The 12,256-nt window shown below is 48.9% G+C and overlaps 4 protein-coding genes across 4 annotated transcripts; 2 read left to right on the top strand and 2 right to left on the bottom strand.

Annotated features, from left to right (window-relative positions):
- Positions 1-3,776: 3,776 nt before the first annotated feature.
- On the top strand, positions 3,777-5,877 carry DEU56DRAFT_940545 (uncharacterized protein; the record flags this gene model as incomplete). The annotated part of the gene is made up of 3 exons (XM_041358900.1): positions 3,777-4,414; positions 4,466-4,806; positions 5,474-5,877. 3 exons carry the CDS (start codon positions 3,777-3,779, stop codon positions 5,875-5,877), a joined length of 1,383 nt encoding a protein of 460 aa, XP_041200593.1.
- A 374-nt stretch (positions 5,878-6,251) lies between these two features.
- DEU56DRAFT_920470 (uncharacterized protein) lies at positions 6,252-8,671 on the bottom strand (the record flags this gene model as incomplete). Its single annotated transcript, XM_041358458.1, has 7 exons — positions 6,252-6,866; positions 6,931-7,269; positions 7,327-7,752; positions 7,810-7,915; positions 7,968-8,134; positions 8,187-8,436; positions 8,493-8,671. The coding sequence occupies 7 exons, from the start codon at positions 8,669-8,671 to the stop codon at positions 6,252-6,254; spliced, it is 2,082 nt and encodes a 693-aa protein (XP_041200594.1).
- Positions 8,672-9,135: 464 nt separating this feature from the next.
- DEU56DRAFT_762531 (uncharacterized protein) lies at positions 9,136-9,765 on the bottom strand (the record flags this gene model as incomplete). The annotated part of the gene is made up of 1 exon (XM_041350715.1): positions 9,136-9,765. The coding sequence occupies one exon, from the start codon at positions 9,763-9,765 to the stop codon at positions 9,136-9,138; it is 630 nt and encodes a 209-aa protein (XP_041200595.1).
- Positions 9,766-10,393: 628 nt separating this feature from the next.
- Positions 10,394-12,044, top strand: DEU56DRAFT_920472 (uncharacterized protein; the record flags this gene model as incomplete). Its single annotated transcript, XM_041358459.1, has 8 exons — positions 10,394-10,497; positions 10,558-10,713; positions 10,773-10,887; positions 10,937-11,148; positions 11,202-11,337; positions 11,395-11,529; positions 11,596-11,741; positions 11,789-12,044. 8 exons carry the CDS (start codon positions 10,394-10,396, stop codon positions 12,042-12,044), a joined length of 1,260 nt encoding a protein of 419 aa, XP_041200596.1.
- Between the last annotated feature and the right edge of the window lie 212 nt (positions 12,045-12,256).

Consider the following 12,256-nt stretch of genomic DNA (forward strand, 5'->3'; position numbering starts at 1 on the left):
TAGTTGGATCACATCATCACACCACCGCTTACTGCCAGAGTCGCTGTCGCTGTCCCCACCGTTGATCCAATTTCCTCCTATCCCTTCCTTCTCAACTCCCCAATTCCCCTTTCCTCTCCCTCCAATCCTCCTCCCGCTCCTATCACTCCAACTCCCATTGCTGTTACCGTACTCCCACAGCTGCTCCGCTCCAATCGCTGCTGCAGTGAATGCAAATATACTTCGTAACCCTCAAAGGCATCGTCAGCGTCCCGTTAGATTTCGTGAAAATGCCTCAGATACGGGGAATCCTTCCACCTTGAGAACGTCTCTGGGGATGAGGAGGACGAAGTGGTCAACCCACCTGCGCCTGCAGTTGGGCCTGCTGCAGGCCATAGTCCACTGCAGACCGCGATGAGTACCATTCTAACCGACCCTCTGGCCACTGGTGGCCGAGTCAAACTGCCTAAATCATCTGCCGATGTCCACTTCTTCTTCAGACAGGACCCTGACACTCGGGTCGAATATATGCATAGCCTGCGAGTGAGTATCGTGTCTGGAGTCTATCAATTTTTTCTGACATCCTTCACCAGAAAAATCCATGCGAACGACAACACTCACCACGTCATGTCATACCTTCATAGTACAGGCACTTCAGCTCGTCGTGCACACGCCTTCAACGACCATACTGAGACTTACCTGGAGGAGGCAGAGCGTCAGCACTGGCATGTCCTCCATAAGTCATCACGTTTGAATACTTTTTTGGATTGAAGGCTGGACGGTCGCGACCATGCGTCAAAGGCTGAAGGATCCGGCTTACACACTAGACTCACTCGGTACTCCCCCTACTCCTGGCCCACTCCCCGGAACTAGCCTGTCAGTCCCAGACGACGCATTGCCTGCATTTAGTCTGGACGAAATGCACAAACAGATTGTCAAATTTATCATTGCGGACGACCAGGTGAGTCAATGTATACTTTCTACACACAATGTTTAATAATTGTCCTCAGGCGATAAATATCATCGAATGTCCGGAATTTCGTCGTCTTGATCCGTCTTCTGCGGCCATCGGTGACCGAGAGCGACATATTTCACCGTACCAAAGTTCGCGAGTTAGTTATCGACGCTTTTCACGAATACTTCAATGCGTTTGAAGAGGGATCTTGCGGTAAGTCTACAGCTGTCAAGACCCCTACAAAGCGCCTTATATTTTTTTAGGCCGCCCAGGGAAAGGTCGCATTCACATCTGACCTCTGGTCGGATTCTAACATTCGCCATTCATGGCACTTACTGCTCATTGGATTGCTAAGGCCGACCACAGTTCCATGCTCGTTCTGAGGGCTGCGCTTATTGGATTCCATCACATTCCAGGCAGTCACACTGGCGAATTCCCTGGCAGGAGTCCTCTTGCATCTTCTTGATCGCGCCGCTGTGACTAAAAGGTCAGTGTTTAATTGTACCGTATAACACGCTCTGACTTTGTTTAGACTGGTCATTTTACCTTAGACAACGCCGCATGCAACCAGGTTTCCATGCGAGCGCTTTTGGAGAAACTGGAGGTGCCGTGGTGTTGATTTTCACCCCCATCCGAGCACAGAATCCCATGCTTCCCCGCATATCATCAATATATGTGTCAAGCATATTATTGATGATACCACAATGCCGACTTTTCGCTCGTGAATGAACGTTGGGTAGTCGGCGGATCCGCACGATCATCAAGGGCGGAGTACCTAGAAGCGGTGACAGGGAAAGCTATCAGCAGAGCTAGGACCTTTGTGCGCACGGTTTCCGGCGCGTCCAACACCAGCGGACCGTAATTCTTTCAGGGACACGATCATCCAGGTAACGAGAAGGAGGGTTCCAAGATGACGCGGGACAAGGGACACTACGCCTTCCCTGTTGTCGAACTCCTGCTTGATGAGGCAACCCGTTGGGATTCAGTCTACATCATGCTCACCCGTTTACGAGCCCTTCACCAGGTAAGGCATCACGCATGAAATTTGTCATAAGCTAATATTTTACCCAGGCAGTAAATTTATTTTTCGACTCTCCCACTCAGCGCTCCATCAGCAAGTTCAAGTTTGAGTCCGATGGAGTGGCAGTTCCTACAGGATGTCGAAGTAATCCTAGAGGTTAGTTTTAGTATCTTCAAACTTCCGGTCCATCTGATCATTCTATACTAGGCGCCCCACGCTGCCCAACAATCCATGTCGGGCGAACGCACTCCCATGCTAAGTGGTACATACCCGGCATTCGAAACGTTGATCGAGCGGTGGACTTCTTTGGCCAAAACACGTCCCACACTGCGGCCCTCTTGTTGAGATAGGTTTGATTTGGGCAGATAAGTATGACGACAGGCTGGGCGCCACAAATGCCTATGCAGTCGCTATGCGTGAGTCTGGTATCTTTTTTAAATATTTGGTTGCTCACGATTACATTTATAGTTGTTGATCCTGCAGTCCGAATGTCATGGGTTCGGAGTCGTTGGGCGGAACAACTGGTTAAAGATGTAGAGAAACATATCATCGATCTGGTATGTCTGTCAAACCAATAACAACGCAACTTTGATCTAATATTAGCACACACAGATGCATCAAAACGAACCACGAACAGCTCAGCACCCGTCGCGCCTCCAGCTAATGAAGTAAGACCTCAGCGACAACTGCCCTCACTAGGCTCCCGTCTTTATAATCTTCCTGACATTGGCGTCCTGCCATGTCACAACAGCGGCGCCCAAACAGTCGAGCAAGAATTCGAGGCCTACTCTACGGCTAATCTCAGCCCCAAGGGAACAGACATACTTGGGTTCTGGATGGTAAGCGTCCCATATCTCTACAATTAAAATATTTATTGACCATGAGGTGTTCACCAGGTCTCGGAGACCTTATTTCCGACGCTTTATGGCATCGCGATGGACTACCTCCCTATACAGGCATCTGCCGTTCCATGCGAGCGAGTATTTTCGTCCAGTAGTGAGACGGACACGAAGAAACGTAATCGCATGAGCCCGGTCCTGATGGAGGCCCTGCAGGTGGTAAAGTTTCTCGTGAAAAAAGAACGACTTAACTTTACGAAAGGTTGGGCCGCGTCGCAAAAGGCTATGGAGTATCAGGCGTTGGGCGAGGGAGAGGAGACTAACACTCTTTTGACATTTTCCAGCAGCGGAATGACAGGTGATGTTTATGACACCCTCCTCAGAGCTATTGCAGAGGAGGAGTGTGATGATATTGATGATACTCCTATTACCTACGACATGTGATGTTTGCTTTTACTCTTTGTTTCTTCTTTGCGCTACTTCGCAATGTCTCTCGCGTGGTATTATGATTTCAATTTTCAACTATATATTCTCTCTTTGCTTGACTGTCTTTCTTTCACCGCTTTCATTTGCTGAGTGTCACCTCGCTCTGATGATTTATGACATCGTGAAGGTGACGGTATCTACCATGCATCTTCTGCGCTATAATCCTCTCAGTACTAGGTGCGCCTTTTTTTCTCCCATCTTTATGATTGTTAAACCATTGTTATTAGAGTAGAACGGCTGATACGAGTGTAAGTCCCTCACCATACTCAGCCTGATCTATGGCGGCATTGGATATATCATCATGTTGTCCGGTCTCATTGTCGACGCGTCAGCTGCCAGTGGAATTTAAATACACACACGTACGTCCTCAACTAAATTTCCCCTTCTCTCAGCAGTTTCATCCTTTTACTTGACCGCACGAAACGCGCCGGTGCCAGCAGAGGGACGTCTCGAGACTCGATGGTACCAGTTGTTTTTCGTTTGGTTCTCCCCTTGCATGAATATCTTGGCGTGCGTCTTCACTTTTGTCTTGGTCCTCACGCCATCCCCTGAATATCCAACACCTGCAGATTCAGTGCCATCGACCCGACACGGTCGCATCCTCGACGGCTCTGTCTCCACCCCGAACCTTTCCGCCACATCACACAGCAAGCAGCCTTCGCAACAGAGCACAAAATCAACGCCACCAGTATCAGGTGTCGATCGCTGGCTATCCCCCGAGACATGGTGTGACGCGTTATTCTTTCCACGTCCGTGCCTGAGGTCTGAGCGCGCACATGGGCAATACGGAGGAAGTAGCGGACGAATCATCAGTCCACCAATCACACCTGTCGCTGAGGGTGCATCACCGCGCCTCAGTCCTGCTATACGTGGCGGGAGACCACAAGTGTTGTCAGCTACACATGATGTACGGAAGGAACACCATGTTTTGTTGAAATCCAGGTCGGCCGTTGATATCCTGTCTGGCCCCTCTATATCTGGCAGACCTCGTACTGCGTCTACGCCTCAACAACGCCCAGATCCAGATCCAGACCCAGTTCGGAACACAAGCCCCAAGGAAGATGAATCTGTACCGGGCCCATCGACTGTGCAACAGGAACTCCGTCCGTCAGCCTCTGTGCCATCGTTGACCCAGTAAGCTACATTTTTTGTAGGTAGTTATCTAGTAACCAAGTGCTTCTGCAGAGTTCTTGAAGAAGGCGAGGTTCTAGAAGCACAACGAAAACGGTGGCAACACCAGGCGTCGCATTCTTTTGGGAACAGCCGAACCCGCTCCCTCTCCCGCGCTCGTGCCAGGTCATTGTCACGAAGTCATAGTCGTCCTGGGCACAAGCAAGAGGGCAGCACGACCCTAGAATATCTGGCTGCATGCACGCTCCTAGGAGCTCAGAGCATTGCTCCCGCCGTCAACGCTGCACGTTCTTCGCACTCCCGATCTCATTCCCATTCTCATTCCCAAACTCATTCAAATTCTCGCGGGCGCTCTAGTTCGTACTCATTCACGGGCTCACAATCTCACTCCCTTGGTAAATCCAATTCACAAAAGTCGCTCTCGGATCCTCAAAGCACTCGCCATGTCCGCAACGAGTCCTAGGGCAAAACTGCACTGCTTAAAGCATGCGCACCTTGCGGAGATCTGAGTGATTTACTCGGCACACCTGTTGACAAGAGACCAGCCCTGGGACCAGCGACAGAGGAAACCAACGTTATTCATTTGAGTGACCCTGCGGGTGGTTCGCACAACGGAGCTGGTGAGGAAAGCATCATCATCATAGGGATTTCTCCAGCCCCTACTACAGCAAGCGGGGAAGGGGTCAGTATCGCACTTTCGTCCCCCCCTCCTGTCGACGATCACTCCAGCCATGATCCCGAACTCACGAGCATGCCCAACCATCCATATGCCACCGGTGCCATATACACTCGGTATAGTAATCCATCTTCTGAGCATGAGACGGCTCATCAAGGATATTAGAGAGCACCTCAAAAAGAAACTGCCTAGCTATGGAGGACGCTGATATGGGACGGCTTATCTGATGGTGGTTCGTATCTCGAGCAAGCTGCTGGTATGACGGTTGCGGATCAGTCACCCATCCTTGGTGAGCACGATATCAATACGCTCCATGTTACTGCTAACCATGTGACATTAATCCTTTCTATGCCGCCGCCGCACCCTCTTACTCCCCAACTTCCAAGCTACCTCCATCATCTCCACTTTTTCACCAAGAAGGCTGGCGCTCCCTTCAAACGGTCATTTTCACCCGCCACCTCCAGCGTGTCCACGGCTAGAACGACAACGGAAACTTGCAGAGGTGCTGCGCACACATGCTGAAGCGGAGGATCGGGGAGAGGATGTGGAGCGGCAGAAGAATTGGGAATGGACGATAGAAGAGAACGAGGCGAGGAAGGCACGGAGAGCGGACTATGAGTTTCATGGTAGGGGATTTTGTAGACGATGCTCACGCGGCTCGACGGCGCTACAAGAACTCTCCGCTACCGCCTTCCCGACCAAGCATCTTCAACACCCAACGCCGCCACCTCGATCTCCACGGGACCCGCGCCCTTTTGCAGCGTTTCTTCGTCACGGATGGCTCGCGTAGCTGCCGTGGGGGAGAAGCGCAGTATAATTCCTGATTTACTTTAGTTTTAGATCGAACGCTAACGAAATAACGACTCACTGGATCTTGGGGGGCCATTAGCGCTCGTGTGATTATCGATCATGCGTAGGTAGTTTGATCTTCGATAGTTCTAAATTAAATTCTATTTTTAATCTATAGTTTAAAATAAATATTTAAGCCCCCAAATTGACTTGGCTGGGGTTCTCGAGCTGAGTCAAAGCTTAAATTAAATAAGCCCGAAGTCACATGTATGGCCCCGGCTTAAACCAGCAATAAGCCGGAGCCACGCCAACACTAGGCTCAAATGACCGGACCGAGCCATATATTATGTAAGCTTAATTTGGTACACAGCTAGCCTAATTGTAGCTCCGCTCGCGGCTAAAGCCGGCCTCAAGCCAGAGCTGCGGCAACACTAATGGAGGCAGATATTCCGAGGTATGGCCAGAAGCAAAAGCTGGAACAAGATGGATTCCCCGGATGATATTTTTGGGATCAATGAACCCAAATGCTCCGGGATCTTCGCTAGGGATGAAGCCGAGTCGATGTAACCGTTTCACTTTCCAGCCTGAGCGGTGGCTGAGATCACGGCCAAACCAACGTACCCATGCAAAGTCGACTTGCACTGGATCATATGATGACGAGTTGGTGGTGAGATCCCGATAATGGACAAGTGCGTGAAAAACACCAATAATTCTGGCATACCAGTAAGGATGACCATTGGGCTCCGAGTCGTTGTCTTCCTCGTGAGACAAGACCATGATGTCTGCATGCGTTCGAGAGTTGAGTGAGTCTTGATCTCGTCGCAGATCATAGGTAGTGTAATTAATTCGGATTACCTTGTGTCGATAGATACGATCATTGATAAATGTCAGTCTGCTGCGTTCAGCAGAGGAGAAGGGAGATTCATCGCCGTCGTAATTGTGCTTTAGTAATCGTGCCAGGATATGATCTTTTAATCGGGGAAGAAAGCCCTAATTTTTTTTTAATGTGTCTGAGCATTGTGAAATGCAAATTGAAGTCAGTAGCGGTACTCACTACGAAGGCAGGATCACTTTCATTCTTCCCCAACCATTGAGAAAGTCTCAAGTAGTGGCGTACTCCACTGGAAATATGGTAGTGCGCCCGAGGATCAGTGTATGGTAGTTGTTCTGAATCTTCAAAGCGCAAGGATGGCATGTTGGCAGCGTCAGCTTTCATCACCTCTCTGCTTCCCAGTGCCATGGATTTCCTCTTTCTGGACTTGTCCACAGGAATTCGCTCTGCCATCCTGAAGAGGATTCTCTCCCGTTGCTGTTGCTTTGCGATACCAGACGTAAATCGAGACTTGCTCACTCTTGGATAAAAGCGTTTGACACGCCTGTGCTCGAGTTCACCCTATGAACTAATATTAGTGCCAAGCCAATTTCTACAGTGAAGCATGCCAATACGTACCAACATGGTAGAAAAGTTGTCTGTGGTCCCAAACTGTTTGATAGCACTGACGTAGTCACCAAGTGCGTGAAGCTTGTAAGTTTGCAGATTGAACGTCCTGTGCTTCAAGCGACCCTGAGGGTGTTGTTTTGCTGAGTTCTCCGTACTTTGTGGTTGACCTTGGGGAGCTTTTCGTGCTTTGCGGCGTCCGCGAGCTGCTTCTTCACTGGGAAGATCTCGGGTGTCAAATGCCTCCTTTGTTTCGCTGGCAAAACGCCTCAAAATCTTGCCTAGTCGAGTAGTTGATGTGTCAAGGAACAATAGTGTAGTGTCGGTGTGCAGGCGCAACTTTGCCAATCCATGCCAGGTGGCTAATTCAAAGAGGAGATCGAGGATAAGAGCATTGAATGGTTCTGGTAGGAGACGGTCAAATACGGGAATGGCACACTAGCAAATCTCTCAATCAGTACTTTGCGCGACCAGCACCACTGTCCAAAAATGTACCTGTAAAAGATCCTCGAAATCCCGCCCTGCCAGCTTCTTCATGCCAGAAGCGTTTCCACTGAATTTGCGGATTGTACCTCTGCCAAACGTGGGAACTTGTCGATAGCTGTCGATGAATCAATGCAAGAAATTCTATTAAGTTAAGTAGGAACTCATACCGTTTGTTCAGCGTTGTTATTGTGTCATGGCCATATGCGTAAAGAATGCGGATCAGATGTGTAAAAGCGGCCTTCCAAACTCCTAACTCAAACTCATGGAGCAAATCCGGGACGAACATGGAGTAGAAGTTGAACCCAAAGCGTGCGAACCGAGTTGAGAATGCATTCTAGGTAAATCTGGAATCAGGAAGGTAAAAAAAAATGCTGTGACCAACGTACCACAGTTGGAACAAGAGACTCGGGTACAAGCATCCACTTGACAAAAACGCTTGTAATATTGGTGCCCTTGACATACAACCACTCCCGAACCTGTCTGATCGTGGTCCATATTGTATGGCCATCTTCACGGACCCTGTTCTCCCGCCAGCGTCTGTCAGCCTTGCTTCCGAGGCCACCGATCTGAATCTTGGGGATCAGACACCTTGGACACGGGCACTGCGCAAGAAATTTGATTGACGCAAGAAGTGTCCTGGAAAAATTCAGCACTGAGATGAAACAGAGACTGGGTAATTATATGATCCTTACTTTTCCGGATAATCAGCTGCATACGTGAAAAGACGAGGGAATACTCTGCGGAAGATCCCATCCAGACATTCTATGACTAACCCAAACTCGTATGCATGCATGAAGTCGTCGTCAAGGAGCAACATCCAGATTGCTTGCATCAACTCGTGCCGACAATGACTCAGAACTTCTGAAGTCATGGTCTTCTGGAAAATATGTCGATAGGAGTCTTGAAGAGCATCTGTAAGCTGTCAGAAATCCGTTAGGCAAGAATAAATTAAAGTAAGGATTGAGCGCATGCCTTGGGAATATAAGCTAGATGGTGGGCCGCGAATGCTGTTGGCTTAGCTCGCGCATACTTTGATTGATTCCCCAGGAACATATAAATAGGCCACAGGGAAGCGGTTCCAAAGCTTGCTAGATGAGTTGAGTCGGACCAGAGCATCACCGCTGCAACTACAGTCTCAAGGGTGCAGTTGCCCTCTCGGGGTTGTGAACAGATTTTCTCATGTTCATCGAGCATTGCAGGTGAACTATAGACTTCTCCGTAGGTCTTTTCTGCAGGGACATCATCAGAGGGCTGATAAAATGTTTCGAATGGGGTGAGATGGAACTGTTCGGCCGCTGATTCACGAAATGCCGTTTTAATGACTTCGAGAGGCCGTCAATAGAATAGGCCAGGAATATCGAACTCTGGGGCTGTGTCCTCAGATGCATGTTGGACTCCATCAGCTGGAATATGGATCTTCACACTGGTTTCCATCCAGCCGTCTGAAGCAGAAAATGATGAATGAATGTCTTCAGAGGCGTCCTGATAGCTGTCCAGGCGATGATTTTCCTTCAAGGCACGAAACTCTTTCAGATGGGCTTGGTCGAAGTCCTCTGCCAGAAGGACTTCCTGTACAAGGCGATCCAACTCAAGCAAAGATTTTGTAACGGAGCCGCTGTAAAACCAATGCATAAGACGAAATGTCGTTGCATTGAGGAATGGAGTGAAGTAATGGGTCTGAGCAGACTGTATGGATCCGCCGAATCCTGACCACCAAGGTCGAGCCCTAAGTTCGTCTTGACTCTTGATGAATGTCGGTGAATCAGCAAAATGTGCCACAGATGTAAGGTTATCAGGGCTGAATGATGGTGGGGAATGCACATATCGGCGATAGAGACCATAGTGATCTCGTGGGGTGATGATGAATGGTTGGCTGGGAATTGGGACCTGGGAATTGAGTTCTACCAGACCTGCATTCACATCGTCCAAGGTTGAAGGCAGCTCTACCACGGGGATAGGTGGCATATCATCGCGGAATCTTTTGGGTAAGCGACGGCGTCGGTTTGGTAAACCTGAAGAACGATATGCAGGGGGTGTTGGAGATGTTCGGCGTGAGTCCTGGACAAAACCTCAAAACTCACAACCATATGAAGAACAAGTGAACGTACTGCTAGCAGTGACTCTGGTTCAGCAAAGCTTTCATGTATCTCCTGGCGAGCCCTGAGTGCTGCTTCTTCTTCCTCCTGACGACGTACTTTTGCTGCTTGCTGAGCTTCTTGATCACGTCTTCTCTTTCCTAGAGAAGTAGCAGCAGCATCGGTTATTTTGCTCGAACAAAATTGTTTGTGGTTACTGAGAGCCCTGCGAATGTCAAACTCTCGACTGCAACCCCTACATGTGAAGATCATGAAGAACAAAAGCAAAAACAAGCAGGTATAGTACCGTGCTAGCATAGACCAGAAGCTGGGCGCCGGAAGTATAGCCTGAGGACTCCTTGATAATGTTTTGATGTGGATGTGACGTCATGGTCGGAGACAATAGCCTGAGTATGGCCTGGCCGGATCATCGAATCATCCATCATCTGTTCAACACCGTGACCCACTAACACTGGCACCATCATTCAGAGACTGAGCATCCGCATACCCAACCCACAATGTCATCTGAACCATCCAACACATTAGAAATGTCAAGCCATTTTCAAGACTTACTTGAGAACCTAAACTCTGGTGTGAAAGCTGGCCGCAAAAGAAAGATCATGTAAGTACTGCATTGTACATTTGACAAAACGGTAGTATACATTGTCTCACTATGAAACAGCGGTCCGATTGGACCATATTTACGAGCGGCTCGATGGTTCCCTCTTGCAATTGACCCATTTGTCGTGCTGGAGAAAGTCTTATATGATGGTATGGAAGCTGAGTTTGCCGAATTGCAGGGGAATAGTGCCCCAGGTCAATGTGAAAATGTAAATAGGTGAGTCTGCAGCAGCCTGAGCTACTCCTAGTTCACACACTGATATTTTTGCTGCGCAGTCGCCAGAAGTCATGCGAGCAATATGACGCACTTGTGAAGCTTGTGCCAACGTTCAGCGATGTCATATCAGGATTTGAGAAAGTTCCATCAGCAATGGACAACTTCATTCATGCGGTAATGCAATAAATCATTCTCAATTTTAATGTGTCTAACAGCTAGCCAGCTTTCCTCTGCAGCCAATGACGCCCGATCCGATGATACTGGAAGTCTAATGCGAGAGGGACTGGTCTACATGCTTAAAAACCCTGGGTCTGACCAGTTCAATCCCCCTCTGGTCAAGCAGCAGGGCAAGATGGCTCGTGGATGGAATCATCCTCAGACTGCGCGGCTGTTGTGCCCAATGCGGATGTTGGATATGTTTGACCAAGATCCCCAGTTCGTTGCACTCATTTTATTATATTTGATCTTGTGTAACGTTACACCCTTAGCTCCTTTATGGAAAGGGTGAGGGAAGGCCAAATCAAGATCACGGCCGCAAAACTTCCGGCTTTCCTGTATGATCAGTCTGTGTTTGATTCCGCCAGGAAAAGCCGAGGTTGCCTTCAGGGATATTACCTCAAACGCGTATGTTTTCTTTTCTCATTCTTGTTGGTTGAATACCATTTTACAAAACTTGGGCAGGTTTTCCATCATATATTCACAGGACCGTCCAGTGCCCTGTCCCCCAATGCTCGCAGAGGTACCAAGACTCCCAAAGGCCGAATTCACGGAATGTCGTCACCATTACCACGAGCGATTGCATATGCAGCCGTACAGGTAAGCCTGAGCATAAAATTCACGTGCTTACATTGAGCACTGAGCACTGACCGTTACCTCTTTAAGGCGTACTTCCAGCTTAGTTCCGCAACTGTGTGGTGTCAGGAAATTGAAGATCTCAGCCTTGTGGATCTCTATGATAAAGTGGCCGAAATGTTTGAAGGAAACAGCAACAAGGAATGGGTAGAAGAAACACTCCGGCTTTGGAAGGTGTAAGCTGCTCTTTCATTATCATCTATTTATATAGCTAAATACTCAGAGAGACTCCCGGACTCCGGCAACACGGGCGCTCCAGGGCCAGGAGGGATGTACAACCTGGCGCATTTGACGACAGCGAAGATGACATGGACGGGTTTTTTGATTCTGAGGAGCATCCTCCTGATGTAGGGAACGGAGGCAACCATCGCAGCGCCGAAGATAATGTTCGGACTGAGACCAGTAACCGTGTGGACGGCACAAATGGTACCAATTTTCTCCCACACATGCATTTTGCCTACAGCTCATGCGCATCCTGATTCAGTGCCTAATAACAGCGAGTCAGCACACCAGGTAACCCCAACACAAGCCCAGCCAACACATGGACTGCAGAAGAGAACAGGACGCCACTGACTCCAATCCAACATTCAGAAATTTCCCCCTCTCATATCTGCGTTACAATGTACATTCACACTTGCATCTGACTCATGTTCATAGCCAAATGTACTCTAGTTACCCTGTAATTTCAAGT

Source organism: Suillus clintonianus (genome assembly GCF_016758775.1).
Source record: "Suillus clintonianus strain FC179 chromosome Unknown DEU56scaffold_248, whole genome shotgun sequence".
Classification (NCBI taxonomy): Eukaryota; Fungi; Basidiomycota; class Agaricomycetes; order Boletales; family Suillaceae; genus Suillus; species Suillus clintonianus.